Here is a 25,727-nt window from a genome sequence, read left to right as displayed (position 1 = left end):
CTCGAGCATTCCATTATTTCTAACTATGTAAAAGTACATCAAGTATATCAGCTTAAAGTATATCAAGTAATTATATCAAATAATAAATTCAATTTCTTTCACCAAGAAATACATCCCTTAACAAACTCAATTTTGATCGAAACAAGTTTAAAAATAACTTTCTCTTTACTAGAAACAATCTTATCTTTCCTCTGAATCCCTTAAACCTTTCACAATCCCACAGCTACTGATATCTATAAAATACCAATCAATCGATAATTGTATCAAACAGTAACGGTAATAATGTCCGATAAGACAAAATTTATTCAAAAGAAGGACATTGAAAAACCTCGAAATAAATTTCGAAATTTGTCAACCACCGTGCGAAACAAACTTTTCGCGGGGTCAAAGATCCCCGAACCTGGCGATTGAAGCGCTTCGAGGTACGCTCGTTAAGTCCCGTTATTCCCGATCGCCGACCGGCTCGAATATTATAAAAGCAGGGACCATTGTCGATCCAAGAATAGTTGTGCACGATGAAGAGGACCGGTGAATGCCACGGTGCGCGTTTCATCGCGTTTGCGTCTCTTCTCTTCGTTGCTCTCGTCGCTGAAGCGGCGGTGCTCGATCGTCAAAAGCGAGAATTTGTTATTCCAGACTGGATCGAGATCGTAGACGAACCTGTCGCAGAAAATTCAAAAACGATTCAAAGGGCGGTTCGAGTGAGGGACGCGAAGGTAACATACGATGGCGCACAGGTTTGGAGGATTCAGGCATCCGAGGCGCAGAAGGACTTGGTATCGAACGTGACCATGGACTGTCAGGAGGCTGGATGTTCGTAAATTAGAAGAATTTATGTTATCGATACACACGACAGAAATTATTTATTTCTATGGATTTCGATAATAGGACACTTTACATTCAAAATCATAGAGATTTTAAATTGTAGGTTTGATATAAGAATCGAAATTTTTTAAGTTGGGAATGAAAGGAATTTTTTAAGGATTCATTCATTTTTAGAATTTCTTCTGTTTCTACAATTAGAAATTAATGGATTTTCTGAATATTTAACAGTAGAAGCAAAAGCTCCGAATTAATTGTCAATTGATAGATATATATATATATTTTCTTAATATTAAAATGTTATACTTCTCATTAGTTGCCACTGGTATTCTTAAAAATTTTGCTGATTAATTATGCCCTTATCGTATCTTTTATTTATTAATGATTTCATCACGCCAATTCAGGATTAATCCATTGGGTTATGACATAAACTCGGTCTGTTGTAATATATATATATTACATGTATTAATATAAAAAAATATAAAAGAGTAGTACGAATTTACGTTACAAGCGAATACAGTGCAAATCACTGAATCGATCAAAGAAATTATTACTAAATATTTAACTTTCTTATTAGACACTCTCATCCAAAAATGAAACGTCTTTAAAAAATGTTAAGATAGATACAGAGATACAATTGACGTTTTATTTTTATTCCTCTTATAGTACTCTCGTTATGGGCTGGAAATGACACAGCAGTGGACGTAATGGTTCGTTCGGAAGAAATTTCAAGAGTGTCTCGCTACTTGGGACAAAAAGATCTACAATATCAAGTAGTGATCGAGGATTTGCAGAAAGCGATAGACGAAGAGAATCCATCGCTTTCCGAGGAAGAGATGGACGAACTGGAAGGTCGCAAAGGTTTGTAGTAACTTTCTATCATTATTCTTGTATTTATAGCAAATTCCTTTACTATACTTCGGTTTGCTTCCGGTTTCATGCTTTCCACGCTTAATATTCTTTTCTCTATTCTCCACTTTCCGTACAATTAGCCTAAACTTGAGCGACTAAGACGTTTTAATGATCCGACATGGTCGACGTGAAAAAGAAGCGTCGTTACATTTGACAGTGAAACGATGTTTCACTTGTTATTTTACCCGTTCCACTGACACGAATGGCGACGCTGCGGCAACTTGTTTAAAGCGTTATCACGCAGTCGAGTCACGCAGCGAAGAAAGCCAAGAACAAATCGTCCCTACACGGCCATCGGTTCGAAAGTGATTTAGATAAGTGAATTTTATCAAGTCGAATCATCGTTAGACGTTCCGAGTCAATTTGGCCGAATGAAATTTCAATTCGTCTAACGACATTTTAATATCTTCTTGTGTTAATGATCTACGATTGTGGTCGAGCACATTTGGATTTTGAAATGAGGTCCTTTAAAAATTGTTATCCACAGGTTATTTCCGATGAGAATGTACGAGGTCATCGCCCTCGTCGCGATTTAACCGGTTAACCCAGTTTCAACACCATCGACAATGCTGATTAACATTAACAGTTACATGTGCTCGAGTGTGTCTACATTAGTGTGCGTGCATCTGCAGCACACGTGCGACCGCACGTTTTCACGAACAATTTTGTTGTTTCAATCACGATACCGTTACGCGTTTCCAGCTAGTTCGTTGGAATACGCGTTGGCAATCGGCCCGGTTCGAAAGTCATTCGAAACAGCGAGAAACGAGAGTCTTGGTGATTCGACTGGAATCGCGAATGAATCGACCGAAATGTAACCTGACGCGATACGTAGATTATTACTAGGGAAACATTTATTGGTATATACTAACAGTTATATTTCATTGAAGTGTTTTCGAATCGAACGATATAGAAAATTTTTCTAAATATATTGATAAAGTTATATCTGATAAAATTTTCATTATCAAATCATATTGTTATATACTATCTTCAGAACGGCTAACATATCAAAATAAAAAATTTCTTTCTTTAATATTTTAATATTCTAATATTTTACTTTCATGAGTGTCTATACTAATAAAACACCATAAAGCAAAGAGTTTGATATTCTTTTGATGAGATGGAAACTCTAATAAGATTTTTCTAGTTTAGACTACGTCAATTCCTGGCTATGATTACAACTAACAGGCAGAAGTACGCCACTGAATATTCAGCTTCTGGGTAATTTTTTAGCTCGTTCCGCTTGGTGGCAGGGAGTCGCGATTAGGGTGCCAAATAGATATTTACGTCCTCGTCCTCTTCGTTATCCTGTAGCTAGCGTGCACGGTATCGGTGGCCCTTGGCGTTTCAGGGGTGAGCTTCTTGCGCGTACAATCCGCTTCGTTGATTCAGAACCGTTCCTCTTAATTATTTTTATCGAATCACCTATTCATTTATTCTTTCAATATATAAGTGTCATATGTTATTTGCTTATTCGTCTCTGAATCCACGGAGCGGAATATTATCATGTGTCGTTTAAGGACACCGAACGTGCAACCTCTGAATAATCTTGAAGGTATACGTGTCAGGTCATCGAATGGAATGGACCAGTTATCATCGACTCGAGGACATCCATGGATACCTTGATTACCTCGCTGAAACTTTTCCCGACGTTTGTTCTGTCGTCAGCATTGGTAATTCCGTCGAGGGCAGACCTCTTAAGGTATGATAAAATACAAAGATTTTCAAGTTATAATCTCAGTCCTTTGACAGCGTAATAAAACGATGATAAATTCAGAATGTGCGATCTAGAAAATAATTATTTCTTTATCCTCAAGAGTTGTTGTATTGTTGGCATTAGATTTGCCATTATATTTTTGTAAAAAATAAATGACATTGTTATTGAAAATAATTAAAAACTGCGAATACCGAAGAGAAGAAATAATGTGTGGTATGTAGGTTTTAAGAATCAGCAATGGAAAAGCAAACGCCCCAGCATTGTGGATCGATGGAGGCATCCATGCTCGAGAATGGATCTCACCAGCAGCAGTGACTTACGTTATCAATCACCTGGTTGAAAATAGCGAGGATCTCGAGGCTGATTATTATATTCTTCCGGTGGTAAATCCTGATGGGTATGTTTCTATTAATATTATAACGTGTATATTTATAGAACATTATTAGAATGTCTTATATTTTTTTCGTAACTTTTTACGTGGTTTTATAGGTACGAGCACACGTTCACGAGAGACCGTTTATGGAGAAAGAACAGGAGAAGGTCTGTTGGTAGTCTGTGCACCGGAGTCGATCTTAATCGGAACTTTGGTTATCGGTGGGGTGGCATGGGAACTAGCAAAGATCCTTGTCGTGAAATTTATGCAGGCTCTGGACCGTTCTCTGAGCCGGAAACCAACGCTATTCGATACTTTTTCGAAGCTAGTGCTGCTAATTTTAAAGTCAGTTGAATTTTCAGTACACCATTCGCTAGATATAGCACAGCTGCCAATTATTCGAACAATACACCTATTACATCCTCTTTTGCTTCTATTCTACAATGACCACGGTTTTTATCGTATTACATATTGGTTAAAAATTTTACGTGTTTTGAATTTATCTAAGCGATGTTCATCACCTTTCGAGGTCGTTCGAATAATTATGAGCAGTCTTTTGACATAAGAATATCTTTAAAAAATGTCCAATTTCAAATTTCGAGCAATTCATTTTTTAAAGCATCCTCTTAGTATTTGACTAATCGTTTGATTTGCAATTGCTTTTATTTTTTAGGCATATCTAACATTCCACAGTTATGGCCAATACATTTTGTACCCATGGGGTTACGACAAACGAGTTCCACCTGATTATGCTGATCTTGAAAACGTTGGCAGACAAGCAGCGGCAGCGATGAAAAAAGCAGGGGGTGCCAATAGCGTTTACACGGTTGGAAATAGTGCTACTACCCTCTACGCAGCCTCTGGTGGCTCCGATGATTGGGCCAAAGCTATTTTGAAAATGAAATACACTTACACGATAGAATTGAAAGACACTGGAAAATATGGTTTCGTTTTACCAGCTCATTATATAATTCCAACAGCTAAGGAAGCGTTGGCCGCGGTCATGGTCGTTACGGAAGCTTGCAAATTATTGTAACCATTGACTCGTAGCGTAATTGTATAAATACAAGTTGATATCGGTTGTTGTGTGTACGGTGTATCTGTGTATTGTATTTATTAGCGGATAAGACGAGTGATAATTAACGAATGATTATTTATTGAATAAAACAAGTTAACAATAACGATCCGTTGATATCATTTAAGAATAATTTAACATGATCGTACTGATCCACGTGACGAAGGCGGACACTCTCGTGTAGACGGAGGGCGCGTTCTTTCCACCGCAGGGGAACAAACCCCATGAAACGACTCCCACCACTTCTGCTTCGCCAAACCCGTTTCTCGTGACTAATGGTCCTCCAGAATCACCCTGAAAATAAAAAATTTGTACGTTAGAAAATTGAAAAATTTGCAAGATCGGAAGGTAAAAAAGTTTGAATGTTCGGAATCATGGAAGATGAAAAATCCGAATGTTTAGAAATTTGAAAGTTAGAGAATTCGAAAAATTGGAAATTCAGAAGATAGAAAATCTAAAAGTTTGAAAATTCAAATATTGTACGTGCTAGGTTTATTGATACGATTATATTATTAATTGATAATGATTATATTATTAATGATTATTTATTAATAACTCGAACAATTCAATTGCAAAATAATCCTGCGTTAAAGATTATTTAAAAGTACTTTGCAAGCAGACAGACTGCCGTTCAAAGGGCCTGTACAAATATTCGTCGGATGTAGAGGATTCTTTTCCTTCGGCTTTAACGATTTAGCTACTGCTTGTTTGCACACATCGTAATCGATGATCGGGAGTATAGCTGCTTGAAGATTCTCAGGCTTTTCGTGAACACGAGTCCTTCCAATACTTCCCCAGCCAGTTAACATCGCCTCTCCAGTAGGAATAGTATCTGGATACGGTAAAGAAACGGTTGAAACAAAAGGATTTAACTCGAATGGATATTCCACTTGCATCAGTGCAATGTCATACGGTCCTATGGTCCTAAAAATATTAAGTAAATTAGTATTTTAATTTCAAAAACATAATTGTAACTTACAAATGCGCTGTGGATATTCATGTAAATTTATATTTTTATAGGCACAATTAAAATAATGCAACTGAAGTAAAATACTTTGAATATTTTTGCATATTGTCAGTTTTCAGATTTCCCATAAGCGAAGAAAAATTTGTCAGCCTAATTGTAAAACTCACCCATCGTATTGTGGATGAACGAATACTCTATTCACTAATCTACTTTGCTCGGTTTCTTCAACAACCTCCAATTTATATTTTCCAACAAAGATGTGAAATTCTCCTATTGAAGGTGCCAGAGTTTTGCAATGTCCCGCAGTTAAAATCCATCCAGCTGTCACTAAACTACCGCCGCAGATGTGTCTCGAAGGGATTTTTCGTTCTCGGTCACCCCAATGCACCGACACCTGCCAAGGATGCAACCCTTTCTCCGCGTCTTTTCCTCCGACGATCCTTGTTGGTCTTTGCGCCAGCATCGCCACGCTCGAGATTATTTCTATCGATGAAAAAGTTCGTTCAGATAAGATTAGTAACGATATCGTTTAGGTACACTGATAAAATTGAATGCAAACGAAATAATACTTTCTCACCGTCCATTCCGATGCACAGAGCGAGATTAACGTAAAGAACTATCAATAATTGTTTAAGAATATAATAAACTTTCATTTCTTCGCGGAATTGTTTATCCTATGAGGAATAGAGATCGAGTGGTAAGTTTCGAGAGTGCAATCGCGGAAGAGCATTCTGAAGAGGAACTGAAATCTTTCTTCCTACCAGTTCAGAACTAGTTCTATTCTCACTGTAGACCTTTGACTTCTTATGGTGCGCATTAATAGAGTTTAGGTCTTAGTTCTACCACCTACCTGATAGTTCGTTTATGGGAATTTCGTTCCGTTATGTGAAAAGAAATAATGATGTTTCTAAGGAAGTTATTAATATTTAATAGTTCTTTCTTTTATCGTTTCTTTCTTTCATACATTTGTACATTTATAGGTACGTACTTGGTTATTGCTATATATTTATTGGATATTTATTGGATCTAAGTAACACTTTGCTTATGAGATTTTTGTCTCATGCTGATGCTTCCAAGGAGCTAACAACATTTAGTTAGTCTTCATTTAGTCTTTTTTCATCACTTTATTTCTTTCATATATCTGTACATTCTAAATTTATTCAATAAAACGAAGTAAGTAGGTGTAACACAGCCTCCTCGATTTTATTGTACGAATCGATTAATCTTCCTTATCGAATTACTTTCATTTTTACATTTCTCATACCTATATATTTTTTCACATATTTGTAGATTTATATATTATTTAGTTCTTAAATATACATATTATCCTATCCTACACACGTGCATACAATATAATATACAAATATTTATACTATGACCCTTTGGTACACTTGTTCCTTAGTTTTTAGATATGATATTTTCGATCCAATTGACGAAGGAATACACCTTGGTATATACCGATGCTGCGCCCACCGTTCCACATGGAACAATTCCCCAAGAAACGATTCCAATGAGTTCAGGTTTGCTACCGTCGAGGATCAATGGACCGCCAGAGTCGCCCTTAAATGTATAAAATTTACCAATGGAGTTCCATGGAAATAGTAAGAAACTGAATAAATGTGAAAGTGCCTGATTCCTTACATTACACGCTGAAAACCCGCCAGTGAGCGGTCCAGTGCAAATGTTCGTCTCGTGCAAAGGAGATGGACCAGTGAGTTTCTCTATGGAATCTTTGCAAGTCTGCAGATCGATGATTGGCAACTCGGCAGTTTGAAGTTTGTCAGGCATGTTTGGATTAGAGGTCCTAGACGTTGATCCCCAACCTGTCAAGACCGCTTTGCCCGATACTGAGTTCGACCTTGTCAGACTAATCGCTTTAACCACGTTGTTCAGTTTCAGAGGCGATGCCAGTTTTAACAATGCGATGTCATATGGAGCCACATCTCTGAAATTATCACAATGATATGTCGAATTTGTGCAGAGTGTATGGTTCGATTCAGCTACGACTAGACCGTACATGTTTATATTAAATTTATATCTTTATGCATTTGAGCACAAACAAAGAAATTTATATCTTTGAACTAAGGTATTGTCTCGTTCACTAATTGTTATAATCCTTATAATTTTCTATATCTAATATAATATAAGATAGTGATATAAGATTATTGTAGATATAAATCATTATCTCTTACGTATGAAAATCATACTGGAAATATAAGATCTTAAGTCCATTATATTTTCGGTACAAAACAATTAAAGTGTGTTCTTCAAGTTCTCAAAATTCGACATCCTTGAGTTTTTTAGAAGTACGTTTTATATTTTTCATTATTAATTCAATGAAACGTATAGTTACCCCGTATATTTTTCGTGTACAAACGTCTTCACGACTTGGATACTTTGTTCAGTGCTTTCTGCTAGCTTCAAATTGTGTTTTCCAGCTTTCACGATAAAATCACCATAGGTTGGCACAGCCAGAACACAGTGTCCAGCCGTGACGATCCATTGATTATTCAGGATAGCTCCTCCGCAAAAGTGGGAGTAGCCAAACAGCCATCCCCATTGCAAAGAGACTTGCCATGGATATTGCCCAGCGGTAGCTTCGTGTCCTCCGACTATGCGGCTATCGAACAATGGCACGGTAAAGCCACGATAGGCTTTTGCTGTAAATGCAAACAAATAATTTGATTTTAAATTCAAGTATTTTCCTATTTTGTGATAATTATAAAGAAACACCATCTGTAACATCGCTTGATATTACTGAGTAACAGGAACTATTTTAATATAATTATTTATTATAATCGTTTGAAACATTACTTTAATTTCATTATCATGAAATTATAAATAATTTAATTTCTTTTTTAAGGAATTTTTAAGGGAGTAAAACTAAAAGACTCTGGCTGTCACTGATCTACGTTGAAAGTTCACTTACAATTGACGGTCGCTGCAAGCAGGGTAACGAGAATGGTCACTTTGAGAGACATTTCGATGATTTGCTGTAGTGCATTCTGGCAAGAGAATATATACGGCTGTTATCGATATGGATTATCGCGGCTTATCGTCGAAATACCTTTCGAGATCGCTGATGCGGAGATTAAAAAGATTTCACCGTCAAATTTTTGTCATCTTTTCTTCCTACGATCGTCTTATCTGTTTTGTGCACGACAGAAATTTTTTATAATTGTGACACGAAAAAATTGGTTACAATCGGGTCGTGGACGCGTGTACTGCAATTGTGCTACTTTCCTCGTGTCAAATACCAGATAATGATAATAATAATTAGAGCAGTCGTTAAATATGAAGCAATTTTCGGTATTGACAAGACATTTCGATTTTGAAACATTATTTCCTTTCTTCGAAACAGACTTTTTACTTGATATATGTGTCATCTTTGTTTGTCAATCAAAATGAATTCCGAAAGGCAATAAAAAATAAAAGTCTCGTACATTGATTATAGAAATCGCTTTTACTGTTTTCGTTATGGTCTTTTTTTTAATCTTGATTAATCTTTCTGATATATTTAGACTGATTCGAATATGATCTTCGAGTTTCGACATCGATTAATTTCTAATCCCTGACTCTTGCTTATCGATCATGGCATTTGAATTGTAATATAAATAAGAATGGAGGTTAACTTTATTGGTTTTTGATTAACAAATTCACTTTTATTATTTCGTTTATTCAAAAAATTCTACATTGTATTTTATGCAAGGATCTTATTTTTTTTTTGTTATTATTTATTATCGTCATAGAAATTTGCTATCGAATTCTGTAAAAAGATATTGAAAGTAGAGGATCAAAATCAAATTAATTCATGTGAGAGTGAATCCAATCGACGTAGGAGGCAACACGAGTGTAGACGGAAGGCATGTGGCTAGATCCACATGGCATCATACCCCATGAAACGATACCAACTTGTACAGATTTTCCATTAACCTTTTGGGCGAGTGGGCCACCAGAGTCACCCTGGAAACAAGTCGAATAAATCCATTAATCTCTCGTTCAAAAATATCTCTAACTAATCGACTCATCTGCATTTGTAATCCTTGTAACCTTTTCTAATTTTAATTCGAACTCTAATTCAATTTCACTGGCTTTTTATCCTAAAAAATCAGAAACTAATCTTTCACTCTACTTTATCAATTCCATCTTTATCTCCAATTATTTTCCATCCATATTCCGATTTCGATTCTAATTCCATTTTACTAGTTTCTTATGCTAAAAACTCTTTAACTAATCCCTCATTCTACTTTATTAATTTCATCTTCAACTGCAATCATTTTCTATACATATTCCAATTTCATGCGCACCCTGAACTAAAGATTTCATAATCATACACGTATAATAATTTAAAACGATATGAGATATACTTACAGAGCAAGCAGATACTTCTTTGCCAGCAATTCCAGAGCAGACCTGGGTGTCGAACAGTTCAGGTTTTTGTCCAATGACAGATCCGGAGGTGAGTTGTTTGTAGCAGTCCTGGTTGTCGAGGATGGGTACAACAGCCTTCTGAAGAACGTTTGGCAAAGAGGGCTTAGCGGTTTTAGAGACTGATCCCCATCCAGAAAGGACAGCTTGTCCAGTTTGTTTCTGTCCTTGTTTGGGCAGGGTGATCGGTTGGACAAGGTCGTTCAACTTCAAGGGCGTTGCCAGTTCCAACAGAGCGATGTCGTGTTGCGCAACGCCACTATGAAACCATAGAGAAAAGTATGTTAGTGAGATGAGCGATATGGTAGTTTATTTATTTTAAAATAGTCAATCGATCGAAGGAGCCACTCATCTCGTATAGCTTCTCCTTTACTTGAAGAATAAGAAATGCCGAAACGAGATTGCAAATTATCAATGACAAAGTGAAGATACAAGAAAGAAGGTCGTTCGGTTACGTTCTCGAGAAAATTGGGTTCACTTCTTAAGTATCTTTTAGAAATAGGAAGCAAGAGAGGGAGGGGAGCAACGTGGAAGGTGAGAAAACGAGGTCTTACTTTGCCCTTTAATTAATGAAATCTTATTTCTCTATGAGAGAAGAAATTCTAAAATTTTTTAAATGTAGATACGTATTTCAGATGTTAAAATGAAGAATCATTTACGATAGAAACGATATCAAGGAAGGAAAAATGATCGGCGAACAAAGATTTCCATTGGTCAAATCTTTTCTCTCGCAATTTCAAAATGACCATTCGAATAATCTTCAAACATTTCTTACCCTTTGTATCCACTGTGGACTATGCTTCTGGCAACCTCTACGACTTGTTGACTGGATTCAGCCTTGTTCAATTCGTATTTGCCAGCAACAACCCTACTCTTTCCAAATTTCATGACGCAGTGGCCAGCGGTCAAGATGTATTTTTCGTTCAGGATGGAACCACCGCAGGAGTGACTGTATTGAGTTATTGGTGGGACTCCCCATTGAATGGAAACTTGGTATTTGAATTCACCACGAGCGGCTGGAACACCATCGGTGATACGGGGCTGCAGGTTGGTGGGTATGGCCCAGCAGACTGTAAAATATTTATTACACGTTAATATTTATATATCCAGATTGATATGCATTTTAAAATCTTTTCTAATATTTTATAAGAATTAAAGAGAAGAAAGTATCCAACATTATGAGTGAAATCTTGAATGAGATATTCTAAGGTATTAATCTCTTGGTAAATTGATGTAAAAATAATTAAATAAAACAAGGAAGAAGTTATGAATTTGTACTCTCTTACCCTGGAGGAGGAGAACGACAGCCAGAATGCTTTTGGTGAACATTATTGTATGATTGCCTCAATACAACTTGAGAAATCTGGTGGAAATTACGATTTATATACGATGCTACAGGTCGATATCTGGTGATAATTCTAAATTATAATCGATAACGGATCCACTTGAAATTATTTTTACGTTCGATATGTTAACGTTAAGTTTACGTTTTGAAGAACGCATTGATTATCGCTTAATATCGCGATCTTATTTTTGCTAATAATACTATGTTACCCTCTTTCATACAATTATATCGCACTAACTGATTATTTTTTCATTAGATATGATCTGATAATAGATTCATTGTTGTATCGTGGCGCATTTGTATCCGGGTTGAGCATTTCAATTGTTAAAAAATTTCTATTAAATATAGATACAAATAGGTTACTCACCTAAACCCCAAAAAACATATTCTAACTAATTTCTCCCAAGTGATGAATATAATTTGTCTTTTTTAAATTCATTTATTCGTCCATTCACTTCCTTTTACATCTTACTGAACTCTTATATTTCTATATACTTTGTGTATACTTTACAATATTTACATATCACTTATTAGAATCTAACGCGATTATCTGTGCTGGAATATTTAGTAAAGCTGGTACATGCAGTGAATAATAAAATTCTGTCATTAGGTTACAGAATTCTAAATAGCATTCTAATTTTCCTGCCGACAAACTATACGCACATTTGATAATTTCGTAACGGAAAATAAATTGCTATTATCTTCGGTTTCGATCGATTCCACGCTTATCAATCCAAATTATCACCGTTACACGAGATGGATTCTTTCCCCGATATCGATAGTCGTCGAAATCATTGAGCCGATAAGACACAATTATTAACAATTTTGCGTTGAACGACTCCTTTGATAATAGAGATCGATTTCATGTGTTGTAAGTAATTAGACGGGCGATCGTTCTTATTCCTGCCCAAATTTCACGAGCAGTTGGCACAATCTGTGACGCCGGAAGTAGAAACCCGTACGTGCCGCGATCTCGAAGCTCTAGCGTGTAGGCGTATTTTATTCCGGCTACTCCCTTGGCCCAATCGTCAGAAGCACCTAAAATTTACTGAGTATTACGAGTCATACATTTTAATTGTTAAGTAACTTTTCTTACAGTCGCTCACGAAGATATTTGAATATTTACAGAAATCTTTCATGAATATATTTTGCTTATATAAAACATTTGGAATTTTATTAGCATCGAAATGAAACTCGACTACCATGGTTATATTGGCAAAGTTTCAGATAAACTGTTACACAAATAGATTTACAAGGAATGATAAATAAAGAACGGAAGATTTCTGTTTCTACTGTTGAACTTTATATGGAACGAAAAAAGAAAAATATTATAAATCGTTGAACGACAAGTTTCGCTTTTAATTGATAATTCCATTCCCTGGAATTTTATAACAAAATAATTTCGAAGTGATAGAAATAAAATATAACGATTCCAGAAACAGAAATTCGAATTCGAAAAAATTAAAAGAAAGTAGTTCAATCAATTTTGTTTCAGTAAAAATTCGATATATACGATAAACGTACGATTCTATATTAAATTGAAATTCAATTATCTTTCTAAATTAATTACTCTTCTACAAAAGGCTATTGTATCCTACAGAAGATTATTTCTATAAATACAAATATCACTTTTGTTTTAATATTTTATGATACGATCTCATTTTGCCTCTCAGTTATTATTGTTCAATAGCCCATTATTTATCAGTTTAATTAACTGCCAGCACGCGAGTACGTTTTTCGCTTCGTTAATTGTTGAATATTATCAAACAAAGGAGATAAGAAACATTTACCTTGGTATCTTACCTATCGTATCTGTTTAATATTGATTTTCACGTGATCGTACCTGAGGTTGGATATAACAGATGTGCTGATGGACCAAGTTGATAATCGGTCCCGTGTATTTTCGAAATGGCTCCTATCGCTTTTTTAGCTACGTTCGCTAGTTCGGAATAATCGGACGGTTTTGAGTACGTGTATCCCCATGGTACCAGCCACATTTGCGAGTACGAGTGCAACGTTAGATAAATCCTAAAAGCATTATTCCATCCATCATTTAAATCCATCGTCTGAATTAACTTCGATTGAATTGAATCGGATTCAACATTGCCGATGAAATCGTTTGGAATCGCTACGTACAATTTCTAAAAATAGGTCGTGAAAAAGATAAATCACTCGAATACGACAAGCGTTTGCTTGAGGTTATTAATTAACTTAAAGGTAATTTAATTAACTGACAATTTTTCAATCGCCTTTCTAGATTATCCTATATACCTACCTAATATTTTGTTTGTTAGCCAAGATATAATCAGCCATTGCCTTCGTTTCCGGTTCGGAGAAGGCGCGCGGTCCGGCGTAAGTCTCGTGGCAAGGGTCCAAGCTCGCCCCACCCTCTTCCATTTCACCCCAATGGTAGTCAAAGTTTCTATTCGGGTCAACACCCTCGCATTTGCCCCATAACCACCCTGTATAATGGTTCACTAGCTGGAGAAACCTAAAATGGAGCAACATACCCGTTCGTAAGTCACAGGATACTAAAAAGAGTCGTAAATGTATGTTGCAATTACTTAACCACGTATATTGTAAGTAAAACTAAATTATATTAAAATTTTTTTCAGAAACAGTGATTCAGAAACAATGCTGATCAACTATATAAATTAAAATACAGGTGAAGTTGATAATTACGATCGCTATTTGTAAAGATTTCTCTTGGAACTTGCGATTATTTATGGTTCCTTTTCATAACAAATAAATTCCTCAAAATAGATTCTTTATTCTTAAAGATGGATACTAATTGTGTATCTATAAATTTTGTTATATGAAAATAGAGATAATCAATTTAGTTTCATATATCGATCCACCACCATCCTCAGTTAAGGAGATAACGAGCGAGATATTTCCTTGAAAAAGATGCAAAAAATCGAAGAATGCAATCGTACCGACTGTCATCTTGATTTTCTGCATGATTACTTCTCGTCTTCCTCCATAATCTGTCGCCAATGTGAGTGAACTCGTAGCCATCCGGATTTGCGACTGGTAAGATCATCCAGTCCGAATTGTCGAGCAATTTAGCGTAGCTCGAGTTTTTCTCGACCAACTGGCTGATGATGTAGGTCGCCACGGCGGAGCCGATCCATTCGCGTGCATGCATACCTGCCGAATGTAAGGACAATTCCAGAAAAAACCACATAACGGGATAGAGTCACGTGGAACACGTCGAGCATAGAAACTCTGTTCTCTCGAAAATATTTTTAAACGTATTCTCGAGAAATTTTATTGATTTAGATTTTACTACGTGACAAAAAAGGTGGACAATTTTTTTCTTGTTACGTTCGTCATTTGCATAGAGCGATATCCTCCGGCGACTTATTGCTATTTTTTATGACATATCGTTCGAGTAGAAACGGGACGATTAGAAAAGTCATACAGGGAAGTCTATTCAGAAATAACTGTTTTCTCGAGGAGGATATGGATTTAATTAATGCGGTCTTTATACTTTGACTTAGATGAAGTGCCTAGATATAAATGTCTGACGCAACATGTACCGAATGTACGAGATGAACTTAGATAACGCGAATAAAGATACAATTATCAATAATAACGTAGCGTAGGTACTCGAAGGTATTAAATAATTAATTAGCAGACATATGAAACTCTGTTGATTCGAAGGAATATTTCATACAGCTCCCTGTATTCTTTTTTATTAAATTGTTATAATATCCTGCTCTTTATGTATCTATTACATTGTCTCCTTGTAAATCCTTGGAGTCTTTATCGCAGTAGGAAGCAACATCATACAGGAAACGATCTTCCTTTGAGAACGAAGAAATGAATTTACTAGAAATTCCCTTGTACGTACGATCTCTCACGTTACTATGCAGAGTCTAGGTTCAGTTAAAACATAAATCCACAGGCTGTCAACGAGAATAACAAAGATCCGGCTTTCATGTTAAAGACTAGAACGCGCTACATCTCTGGAGTTTGCTGTATCTTTAGTTCAACTTCAATAGAAAATGTTAAGCATGTACGACTGTTAGCCAATTAGCGAATATTAGTAGATTGATAAGTAGGTATCTTTCTTATAATTTTACAATTTTACGTCAAATAAATGCGATAATCAGATGATCGTAATTTGTAGAATTTGTTTGTGAAATTGTCGAGTAGTTTGAAAATTTGCGAGTAAAATATAGGAACAGCAACTCACCAGCGTCTATCCAAACAGCCGGTTTAGCTTCACCCTCTTTATTCGGTCCGGTTGAAATTTTTATCATTTTGATAGGTTGGTTTTCGTAACTATGTCCTATAGTTATCACTTCGACTAGGCTTGGATAACTCAAGGCTAAATATTCCAAATACTTAACGATTTCTGAAACGAAAAGTTTCGTACATTCAAATAAATTATTGTAAATTTTTATTCTAAAGAGATGCCAACGAATTGCACATATTGTGTTCGAAAACTTTCACAATTTGACACGATATTCATATTGTTGTAGGAATATTATATTATATTATATCGTATATTATCTTATATTATATTCAATCATATATTATGTTGCAGGATATGACTAGAAGATAGAAATGGTAGAAATAGATGGAAGACAGTGGAGGAATCTGAAACCGGACGACCAGATTCACATTGGAAATTTCAGAAGAGTTTGATACAGAAAAGATATAGTATAGAATTTTTGGTGTTTAGTCGTTCAGTTTTCAGCAATAAACTACTAGAAATTTTTTACTAAAATCTTATGTTTGAAACGCAGGATTTCAGTGCATCGTGCGATGTTTGAACGAGGAAACATATAATCAAGCATATAATGTGCAGTTTGTCTGAAGCTTGACATTGAGGAATCCGACGTGAGTAAAAACCTGTTTATCAAATCTTTGTTCACACTTTCCTCACTCCCTGGCTCAGTTTAAATATCTTGATTATTTATTTCTTTATCTAATACGATGACGTTTAAGTAAATAGTGCTACAATGCAATTAAATATATCAGGAACTATTTTTCAGCAGCACAACGCGTTCGTACATTGTTGTGTAAATCGACGAGTATCGTATGGAAACGTACTTACCTCCATATCGATGATACCGTTTCCAAGTCATACTGTGGCCATTAGTCATGACAAGATCTTCGCGTTGCTCCTTTGTCATTTTTGGATTCTGATACGCTATTATTTTCTATTGTAGGGAATTAAACGAACAATTGAAGAGGGAAATAAATTGATGTCACTGTAATTAACTTTACATACGATATTATAATTTAAACTATTCCTTACTATTATCTCTGCTACATTTTCAATATGCGTGATCACGTATTACAGTGATGTGTTAATCTCTAAATTTTCTTAAAACAATTAAAATTTAAATTTTCAAATTCAAAGTAAAATGCACATTCAAATCGTCGAAACTTCAATTTCAAGGAAAATTCGAAAATCGTAACAAGGTTAAAATTCGTATATCTGACTATTCTAATATTTGCCTTTTATTGGTAACCTCTTATCATATAATATCATTAATTAAATATTTGCGTTAAATATTCTGTCAATATTACATCTCGTACCTGAAGGTCCGGCATCAGCACTTTGAAATCGATCCCTTTGTTTCTAAAGAATGTTTTCACGTCAGAGACAAGATCTGGCGCGATAACCACGTCTGTTGTCCTAGAATATCAATTTTAAATATGATTCTTTTGTAATCTACCAAATTAGGATTAGAGGAAATTAACACGAATAAAGAACACACACCTGTTGTACATTGGTTCGGTCCAAAACTTAACGTCTTCAGGCTCAGTTTCTTTAAGATCTTTCAGATCGTTCACGTGTCCTTGTGAACTTGGGTACAATCTGATCAATTGATAATTTTTGTAGCTAACTCTGGACGACCGCGGTTTGAAATTTTTCTCTGTACCGATAATACTAGTCATGATGGAATCGATTCCATTAGCTACCGCAAAAAACACTGATTCAACGATATTTACAAAAGAGAATCCTCTGCCATCGTTATCGATCAATAAATCATAGTCAGTTTCGTTAAACGTAGTATTCTCTTCATCCAGATATCTGAAACAACAACCTCGATTCTTTCAATGTGATCCGTGTTTTTGTGATCATTGAAAATCCGATTATTCTCTGTATTTCACCAGAATTTAAACAAATCTTCATTCAGAACTTGCGGATCATTATTGACAAGTATAAATCGATCGATCAAAATAAAGTTAATCCAACGCACACTCAATCAAATGTAATTCACGAAAGTATTAGAATCAGTATATTGCGGATATTTATGTATTTATGGGAGATTTAAAAATGAATTTGACGTATACAATGTACAAGAACGTGTACAAAGCGTGCAAAGTAAAGCACCTGTCAGAAAATTTAGCAGATAAAACAAATTTCTATTTAAATTCTGTTTCTTGAATTATAAAAATTTGACATACACACAAATTCTTTTGACAAGTAAATATTTTTCTAATTCTTTATTTCCAAAAATATAAAATTGCATGAGAATCCATAATCCAACTACCTGTTTAAAATTCGTCACAGAAAATAATATTTCTGGAAAACAAACCTTGTTTCACGGTTTCCTTTGTCGGAGGACCGATCATCTTTTCTCATGGAAGAACAATCGTAATTTTCTACGGACAGAAATTCCAAATCGCCGCGCTGTGGTCGAGCAATGACTCGATTCGACGCGATGATAACCACTGATAAACCGATAAACACGACGCGTAGGATCGACTTGAAGTCGACAGCCATGATCGGCCTGTGTCAGGCCAGGATATGCGACCGCCTCGAAGTCTCCTCGTTGACTGATCTGGTGATTCGAGCCGAAACCAGTCTTTCTCGGACTTGTTCGTCGTATGCGAAAAAGGACAATTTCTCTGGAGCTGCCTTACGAGCGCAGCTTACGGGATTTCTGTATGGTATTCAGTACTCGACTTCCTCGTGAGAACTTCTAAGACCTCGCTTCGATAGTAGATCGAAGGTCCCGAGGTTAGTGGAATACACATCATTCTATTGGATCGTTAGTAACTTAAAAAATATTTTATTATCACATTAGAATTTTATTAAATTAGATCTATGCTCCGTTTTATGGTGTTCAAATAAATTAATCTTACTCTGTTAGTTAGTTCTACGTGATTTTTTTTATTACATTAACGACTAGTTTTCCGAAGGATCTGTTTAGTTCCAAATAGTTCTTGCGATATTACAAAGTATCTTATCTCTTGTCATGGAAAGAGAAATAGATGATATATTCCTTATTTGATGAATAGAACACTCTGCAGTATTTTGTTATTAGTTATCGTCGCTTATTATTTAATTAGGAAGATTCTCAATTCAACATTTAGATATTTCGTACAAGTTTATGTGATACTAAATATCTTCCAATCTTGAAAATGCTATGTTAATCTATTGTGTTGCAGAGATGATGGATGATACTGATGAAGTTAAATGCGAAGGTCTTCTTACTTTTGTTTTAGGAATTTGCAAATTTCCAACTCGAAAGCGTGCAATTTTAAACAGGTTAAAGATTATACAGAAGAAAAAGGACAACGTTTGTTGCCTCATAATTATGTTATACTGTGTCTATGAAAAAAGTTTATTGCACGCAAGAGGAATCCGGTTCATTGGAGGGAAACGTTCTACCATTTTTGTTTGCAGCGCGTCTCATTCCATTCTAATCTGCTAACGGTAATCGAGAGGCAATTTTCTATTACCGTAGCTACCTCTTCACCGAATTCCATTCTGATAAAGCGAATGTAAAATATGAAAAAGCAAAGAAAATCGATTTAGCTTTCTGGAAACTTTTCCTTTCATTCTGAGCAATACTTTGCGTAATAGTGGGCGACTTGTAAGTTGCATATTCTTGAATCAAAGAAAGTAGCTTGATATTTAATCGATAATATACAGATTTCTATCCATCAGATCTATCCTACTTTTCGAGTACAGAAGTATGACAGCTCTAGATGCAATTATTCAAACAAGAAAATTACGAGCAGATTTTTCTCAGGGACAGGGAGAAAAGTAGATTAGGCAAAATTTATTCCTTTTCTTCTTGGATACTCTTTTAAACGTATTCCTGAAAATAGGATAAAAATGGATTATTTGATATTACGCTGCGAATATGGTTTATTATCGTTACAACTATAACAGCATACCATACTGGTATGCAGCAATACAATTATTGCGTGAACCTACGTAATAATAGAGCGTAAATAAGTAATAATAATTAATAATTATTATAATAATGACTGGTGTTAAATTAATGTTACTCGGTTAGTCAGTTTTCCACGTGTACGAAAATTGAAACATATAAAGACGAGACAACGATCGTGGCTCGCGGCCGGAAACGCGGCCACGAACAACGACTACGAAGAATTAAAATATAGAGGAGGATCGAGAAGAAAGATCGGATGGTTTGTATTATTCTCGTCTTTTACAGATCGAGATCTATATATCGAATTTTCTGTACGTTCGAGTATACACATCGAATTTTGACTAGCACACAGTTTCTAACAAAAAGTCCTCACTCTCCATTTCTCCTCCAATATCATTGGTTTCATAACTGGAAGAGTCATCTGGATAAAGCAGAGGAAGCTTAATAAGAGCTCGACCGACCGATCTTCTCGATTGCATTAAAACAGTGTAAAAAGTAGACGAAGGGAAAAGAAAGAAAATTATCGCGACGTCGAGGATACGATAAACAGTTTCCTTTTTTTTCTCTCTTTTTTATCGTAAATCCCCTCGTGGCACGGTATTGTCGTAATTACATATAACATTTCTTTCGTAATAATTGACTGCTTATCGTCGTCCCCGCCAATTGGATCTTCCTTCGTCGATTCTCGAATTCTTCTTTCACAAACGAAGGACGTCGCTCGCGAGGACGAATAAATGGCAAGAACCTACGGGGAGTCATTAAACAAAATGTGATGTTTCGTTTCGATACGCTACTCCTCATCGAGTATCGTTTATATTTTTGTTCCGTCACGTTGACGCTGTTGGAGGATCGATCTCTCCTCTTTCTTCCGTTCGCCCCATTACTTTATCCCTTGACTTCTCATCTCTTCATCCGGCGAACAAGCATCGATTCTCTTCTCGATACCTGTTCATATTTTCTGTTCAACTTATTTACAGTTATTTATAGAACGTTTTATTCGTAACGTTAAACCGCTGCTTTCTTTTGGAACATCGCGGGCTACGATACACAGGCACGGTTCCGCAACGACGTAACATTTTCTTCGATAAACATTACTCGAGAGTCCCAAGTATAACGTGATTAATAACGTATATAGATATTCAACTATTTTCTTGAGTTTTCTTGCATTTTTTCGTAACAGTGTACATACATACGTGTAACTATTTCTGCGTGTGATATTTTTTACGATCAAGACACGTACTCGCGAGTCTGCGCTTCGAATGCGCGACGATCTTCGAGATTCGCGCATAGAGCACGCTCGATTACTCGTAATCAACTAACCTACCAGCTATCGGTACGTTCGTTTGCATATCGTTCGTGTAATAGTTTCGCGCTGGAAGCAAAGTATAACGTCGTTATCCTGTAACTTCGTCCTTTCACAACGAATACGATTAATGGAAAACGAAAATTCTGTGTAGCATGCGTTGCTCTTGATGATGGTTTACGTTAATTAATGCAGTAACGCTTCTCGATTATTGACGTAAAAAACTGGTACAAAACGGTTAATCATAGACGAATAATCGTTACAATTATTCTTAAGTTAAATCTTCGTATTTCTTTTCTAGAATGTAACACAACGAGAAGTTGCAATCGCGTCATCGTACTTTGCTCCGATATAGTTTATATTACTTTACTATTCTCTAATATAATAACCAGCAATAACGATCGTCGTTAATAACATTCTCTTCTGAATAGCGTGATCACTGACACGAGGATGGAACCGAGTTTCTCATTTCACTTGGATACTTCTTCATTTAGAACAATAACGATTCAATCTCTATCGTTAACTTCTACTGTATTTTTGCTTAGAACGTTCATGCTCTACTGACTCGATTCTACTTCACGAAATGCATGAAGACCTATTACGATAGTCAACTAACGTCCTTCGAATAGCACGATCTTGCTATTATTCTCCGTAAATAATGTTCGATCCGTATTCATTCTTCATGATGAATCGCTTCTATCTTGTCTTCGTCGACTTTCTGTCCGCGTTTCGCAGATGAAACCGTTATTCAAGCATTCTGGAGGACGTGTGCGACGAATAAAACAATTTATACGATGTTGGCCTTGGCTATGGAGTTGCCCATCATGACCTTGTTCACGAAATTCACTATGGCCGTGGCTGGTTGTTCTGGTTCTAGCTCCGCGAACACGTGGCATTGGTTGTCCGATTTGTGCGCCGGTTTTCTAGCGACGAATCCGAAGCATCGACTGAAAAATGAGAAGTAGACATATAATAATAATAAATCGAACTTATGAGAAAAGTTGGTCGATTTGAATTTTAAGAGTAATCTTTCATTACGTTGCTACTTTCGATTAAATTCCATGTTTACAACTAATTCAGCTTGAATTTCGACGCAAATATTAGACAACAGATTTCTAACCTTCGATTAAATGCCAATTCTAAAAATAATGCAGCTAAAGTTTCAAAGCTAACATTAAATTACAAAGTTGCTATTATAGACTAAATTTTAATCTGAGTTTTAAATAATTTCGAATTGAAGGCACAAGGAAATAATTTTAGGTATCTTCGTGGTAAAGTAAAACTAGTGGTAAATTTAAAAGAAATTGGAATGTGAAAAGAATGAACATAAAGAACGTACTGGGCACTGACTGAGCGGCCAGTTTCCTCGCTGGCGAAGTCCCAAGTGCGTTCCTCCGTGTCTAAGCCGCAGTAGCTGATATTATTCGTGGGATAATGCCTACGGAAGAAAAGCTTCCGCGCGTTATCCGTCAAAGTTATTCCCTGCGTTGAAACTTTGAAATGGACGATAGTCGCTGTAGGCAGTGGCTTCTGTTCGAACATTGTCGTGACTGCCTTTTTGATGGCCTGAGGACCCGTCAGTGATTCCGTGTCCATGGTGAAAAGGTATAAAACATTACAAGCTAAACAGAAATTACAAATCATAAATCATAATGTAATCGAGAAATTAAATTAACATCTATCTAATAACGCAACGTATGCGTCATGCGTATCTCTTTTTATATACATATAATGATGCATACGTATGCGTCATAGGTCTTCATCGAAAAACTTTGAAATTGCAAGAATTTCCCAAGGCAAAGAACTTTGATTCTGTACACGTTTGAGTTTTATATATAGTTAATCAAAGAATATTCGTATTTTTGAAATTATTGAACGATTAATATTCTTTGATTAATATTTTCCATGTGTTGAAGATTTCACATTAGTCGAATATTACGTTTCCTTAATGAATTACCTGCACCCTGTGCAAGCAGTTGCTGTGTGCTATTCGTGCCAGGTGAATCGAGAGCTCTGGCTGCAGCTTCCGGTTCTGGTAGCAACAGCTGGCAAGGTAGAGCCATCGCCATCAAACTGTGTTGATAAACCAACGCCGATAACGAGCTGAAGACTGGCTCGTTGGCACATCCCTTTAATCTAACACCTCTGGATGTAGGCTCGATCAAAAAGTGCCTGACTAACTCGCTAGACGGGTCTTTGGGACTACTTGGTGCACTTGGAGGCGGAGTTGCTACCTTCAGAGCGAGTCCAAAGGCTCCTGGGAAGGAATTGCTATCTCGAACGACGAATGTTCCTGGCGCTGCATCCTTCAGCATTGAGATTGCTGAAAAATATCAATACAGATTCGTGTTTACGTCGTTCAGACTTGTCTTTCGGATTCAGACTTTCACAATTAAAATTTTTCTCAAAATATGAATAAAAATCTTCAGAAATGAAGTTCCTGTAAATGCATAAAAATTAGTAATTTAGTAAAAATATCGCTTCTACGCCTTTTGTCTATGGTTAATTTATTATTTGACGAAAGCCTGATTAGGGAATTAATATTTTGTTTGTAGATTATTCGAGATTGATGGAAATCTAGAAGGAAATTTGAGTGAAATAAGTACCTTGCTCTCGAGATATGTTGGGCTTGTACCAGATCCTGCTGGTGTCGCGCACAAATTTTACGTTGACATCGGCCACTTCTTGCGGCTCGGTGTTCGAATGTACACTGGATCGTCTTGAACCGTAATACTGGATCTGAGGAGATGACTGGCCACCACTGTTTATGGATGTGTACGATGTGGCACTCTAAAACCCAAGCATAATACCTTCGTCCGAGAAACTATAGTAGCTTTAATACAATGAAAATGAATACTCGTACAATAATCAAAAATGCAATTAGAAATATGATAAACGATCGATTAAATCGATACAGATAATAATTGATTGAGAAATAATTCGTAAAGTGTATTTAACTATACGTACCTTCGGACTTTGGGCAAATTCAATGTGAGTCGGAGTACCAGGGCTGCGCGAGACAGCTTGCGATTGTTGTTGCATCGTTGGCTCGTTTATCGGAGAAACAGATCGGTCCTTGCTACAAGGAAGCAATCACAAGCATCGTTATAAAGTGCATTTCGAGCAGGATCGTTTTCCGCGTGCAGGCAGACGCGTGTATTCCGTGATCTCTGTGTGTGTACAGTGTACAGATGTGTGTTGTCAGGTGATTCGTGCAAGATGGTGTACGCTGTGAGAAAACATCGGAAATGTGGTACATACAAGAACGAGGAAAAGATCGAGGGCCAGGAAGAAGGAATATTGATAAAGGAAACACAGGCGAAGAGACAGAAGAAGAGCAAGAAAGAAATACGATTCCATGAATACATCTCGTAACTTACAATTCTTTTTTATCCTAAGAACAACGATTTCACACACGTCTATATACACGTAGAGTTGTCAGCAAAAATTCTTGTCATTGAGTAAAATGATAGTGCATATATTATTGTACATGTTAATTAGTGATATCGAATGTCCTCTTCCTTCGTTTCTTATTATTAATAAGAAGCCTGTCAATGAATTATTACGTGAGTTTTCTTTGACATATTTTTTCTTTTTCGTTTTTTACTGTGCTGACATATTTGGACATTCGTTGCATGACAAAATGCTTTCAAAGTGGTTCACGATGCAAGAAGCTCGAGCTTTTGTTAGTCCGACAGGTGCAATATACACACTCACACACGACGAACAATGCGTGTTCTTAGCTCTTCGTTTTTCATCACGATGCTGAGATCTGCAAAACCCCCTACAACCGCATCGCTCCAAAATGAAACACGAAAGTTTCATGTATTGCAGGTACTTTAACCCTTTAAGAGCGTACGAAAATGATAAAGAATTCAGAATAAATGATTTAGAAAATAATTATTGCTTCGGCAACGTAATTTCTTGAATTTTTAGTATCAAATACCTACAAAAAATATATACTTTGCCAATTATAAATATTCGGACACACTGGTTGGTTGATAGTAACATTATACGAATTTTAGTATAAAGATGTACAAATCAGAAGACTACAGATTAATGAGAAATTAATTAGTAATTGCAAGTAACGTTCCACTACTTTCTTATGTAATTATCAGACGATAAATCTAGATTATCTCTTAGAAACACAGCAATAATATATTTTGCTATTTACTACCTATACGTATAAATTATTATATTTTGCTCATATTTATTTCGAATTACACTGTGAAAGAATTAAAATGTTCAGGTCGTAAATGTATATCGTCGATCAGATGATATTTTGACATAATTTTTTTATGGTCATATACGATGCGGTTGCAGTGGAAGTGTATTGATACAAACGGTTAATGGCACGACATTAAACATTCACGACATATTTGCGAAGTCAACGCATTTCTATCGTTGAAAAGCGCGAGTTCGTCATTTGCCACGTGTTCCAGTGCTCTCAAATAATATATTACCTATAGTCGAACGACGCCGATTGGTTAGTGAGCGGCCATCGTTTGTTATGCGTTTGTTTAAGTGGCCCGCTTGCCGGGAAACTCAAGCGTCTAGAATCACGAATATCGTTCTGCGTCATAATCATTGCTTCCATCAGCAATGTTCGATGGAAGATAATCCCATCAAAAC

General features: G+C 36.1%; 5 protein-coding genes across 10 annotated transcripts in view; 1 reads left to right on the top strand and 4 right to left on the bottom strand.

Moving 5' to 3' along the window:
* The first annotated feature begins 480 nt into the window (after positions 1-480).
* LOC126922560 (carboxypeptidase B-like) lies at positions 481-4,970 on the top strand. 2 transcript variants are annotated; one of them, XM_050735260.1, is made up of 7 exons: positions 481-813; positions 1,489-1,683; positions 2,968-3,087; positions 3,303-3,436; positions 3,673-3,848; positions 3,941-4,169; positions 4,498-4,970. In XM_050735260.1, the coding sequence occupies exons 1-7, from the start codon at positions 516-518 to the stop codon at positions 4,858-4,860; spliced, it is 1,515 nt and encodes a 504-aa protein (XP_050591217.1). In that variant the 5' UTR covers positions 481-515; the 3' UTR covers positions 4,861-4,970. The 2 variants fall into 2 exon arrangements, with proteins under 2 accessions (XP_050591217.1, XP_050591218.1); XM_050735261.1 differs by lacking the exon at positions 2,968-3,087 and having other exon boundaries at positions 4,498-4,967.
* A 40-nt stretch (positions 4,971-5,010) lies between these two features.
* Positions 5,011-6,836, bottom strand: LOC126922600 (venom peptide isomerase heavy chain-like). Its single transcript, XM_050735384.1, has 3 exons — positions 6,034-6,836; positions 5,508-5,823; positions 5,011-5,193 (listed from the first exon to the last, which is right to left on the bottom strand). Exons 1-3 carry the CDS (start codon positions 6,327-6,329, stop codon positions 5,023-5,025), a joined length of 783 nt encoding a protein of 260 aa, XP_050591341.1. The 5' UTR covers positions 6,330-6,836; the 3' UTR covers positions 5,011-5,022.
* Positions 6,837-7,044: 208 nt separating this feature from the next.
* Positions 7,045-11,724, bottom strand: LOC126922773 (transmembrane protease serine 9-like). Its single transcript, XM_050735634.1, has 8 exons — positions 11,581-11,724; positions 11,070-11,364; positions 10,238-10,553; positions 9,674-9,829; positions 8,796-8,892; positions 8,220-8,526; positions 7,508-7,811; positions 7,045-7,426 (listed from the first exon to the last, which is right to left on the bottom strand). The coding sequence occupies exons 1-8, from the start codon at positions 11,621-11,623 to the stop codon at positions 7,265-7,267; spliced, it is 1,680 nt and encodes a 559-aa protein (XP_050591591.1). The 5' UTR covers positions 11,624-11,724; the 3' UTR covers positions 7,045-7,264.
* A 334-nt stretch (positions 11,725-12,058) lies between these two features.
* Positions 12,059-19,614, bottom strand: LOC126922552 (carboxypeptidase B-like). Its single transcript, XM_050735245.1, has 9 exons — positions 18,203-19,614; positions 17,380-17,694; positions 17,196-17,295; positions 16,708-16,813; positions 15,841-16,002; positions 14,576-14,789; positions 13,915-14,130; positions 13,483-13,667; positions 12,059-12,677 (listed from the first exon to the last, which is right to left on the bottom strand). The coding sequence occupies exons 1-9, from the start codon at positions 18,388-18,390 to the stop codon at positions 12,502-12,504; spliced, it is 1,662 nt and encodes a 553-aa protein (XP_050591202.1). The 5' UTR covers positions 18,391-19,614; the 3' UTR covers positions 12,059-12,501.
* Positions 19,615-19,746: 132 nt separating this feature from the next.
* Positions 19,747-25,727, bottom strand: part of LOC126922513 (tensin-1) — a 180,835-nt gene continuing 174,854 nt past the window's right edge. For 4 of the 5 annotated variants that reach the window (XM_050735127.1, XM_050735122.1, XM_050735125.1 and 1 more), the window contains 6 exons: positions 25,559-25,648; positions 24,063-24,174; positions 23,702-23,885; positions 23,053-23,418; positions 22,435-22,717; positions 19,747-22,042 (listed from right to left, as the gene is read on the bottom strand). In XM_050735127.1, coding sequence (XP_050591084.1) covers positions 21,883-22,042; positions 22,435-22,717; positions 23,053-23,418; positions 23,702-23,885; positions 24,063-24,174; positions 25,559-25,648 — 1,195 coding nt within the window. In that variant the 3' untranslated portion in view covers positions 19,747-21,882. The remainder of the gene's footprint in view (positions 22,043-22,434; positions 22,718-23,052; positions 23,419-23,701; positions 23,886-24,062; positions 24,175-25,558; positions 25,649-25,727) is intronic. The other variant, XM_050735126.1, reaches the window with a different exon arrangement.

Source organism: Bombus affinis, chromosome 12 (genome assembly GCF_024516045.1).
Source record: "Bombus affinis isolate iyBomAffi1 chromosome 12, iyBomAffi1.2, whole genome shotgun sequence".
Taxonomy (NCBI): Eukaryota; Metazoa; Arthropoda; class Insecta; order Hymenoptera; family Apidae; genus Bombus; species Bombus affinis.
Note: the sequence above shows the minus strand (reverse complement) of the source record. Positions and strands in the feature narration are given on the sequence as shown.

Excerpts from the sequence above, each read along its gene's own strand:
- LOC126922560 (XM_050735260.1), top strand. The coding sequence starts at position 516 with ATGAAGAGGACCGGTGAATGCCACGGTGCGCGTTTCATCGCGTTTGCG. Across the intron at positions 3,437-3,672 it reads TCGAGGGCAGACCTCTTAAG|GTTTTAAGAATCAGCAATGG; the intron begins GTATGATAAAAT and ends TGTGGTATGTAG. Across the intron at positions 3,849-3,940 it reads CCGGTGGTAAATCCTGATGG|GTACGAGCACACGTTCACGA; the intron begins GTATGTTTCTAT and ends GTGGTTTTATAG.
- LOC126922600 (XM_050735384.1), bottom strand. The coding sequence starts at position 6,329 with ATGCTGGCGCAAAGACCAACAAGGATCGTCGGAGGAAAAGACGCGGAG. Across the intron at positions 5,824-6,033 it reads GTTCATCCACAATACGATGG|GACCATAGGACCGTATGACA; the intron begins GTGAGTTTTACA and ends TAATATTTTTAG. Across the intron at positions 5,194-5,507 it reads GCAGTCTGTCTGCTTGCAAA|GGTGATTCTGGAGGACCATT; the intron begins GTACTTTTAAAT and ends TTTTATTTTCAG.
- LOC126922773 (XM_050735634.1), bottom strand. The coding sequence starts at position 11,623 with ATGTTCACCAAAAGCATTCTGGCTGTCGTTCTCCTCCTCCAGG. Across the intron at positions 11,365-11,580 it reads TGTCGTTCTCCTCCTCCAGG|TCTGCTGGGCCATACCCACC; the intron begins GTAAGAGAGTAC and ends AATATTTTACAG. Across the intron at positions 7,812-8,219 it reads GTACACGAAAAATATACGGG|AGATGTGGCTCCATATGACA; the intron begins GTAACTATACGT and ends TGATAATTTCAG.
- LOC126922552 (XM_050735245.1), bottom strand. The coding sequence starts at position 18,390 with ATGGCTGTCGACTTCAAGTCGATCCTACGCGTCGTGTTTATCGGTTTA. Across the intron at positions 14,790-15,840 it reads GGCTGTTTGGATAGACGCTG|GTATGCATGCACGCGAATGG; the intron begins GTGAGTTGCTGT and ends TACATTCGGCAG. Across the intron at positions 12,678-13,482 it reads TCTGTTATATCCAACCTCAG|GTGCTTCTGACGATTGGGCC; the intron begins GTACGATCACGT and ends AGTAAATTTTAG.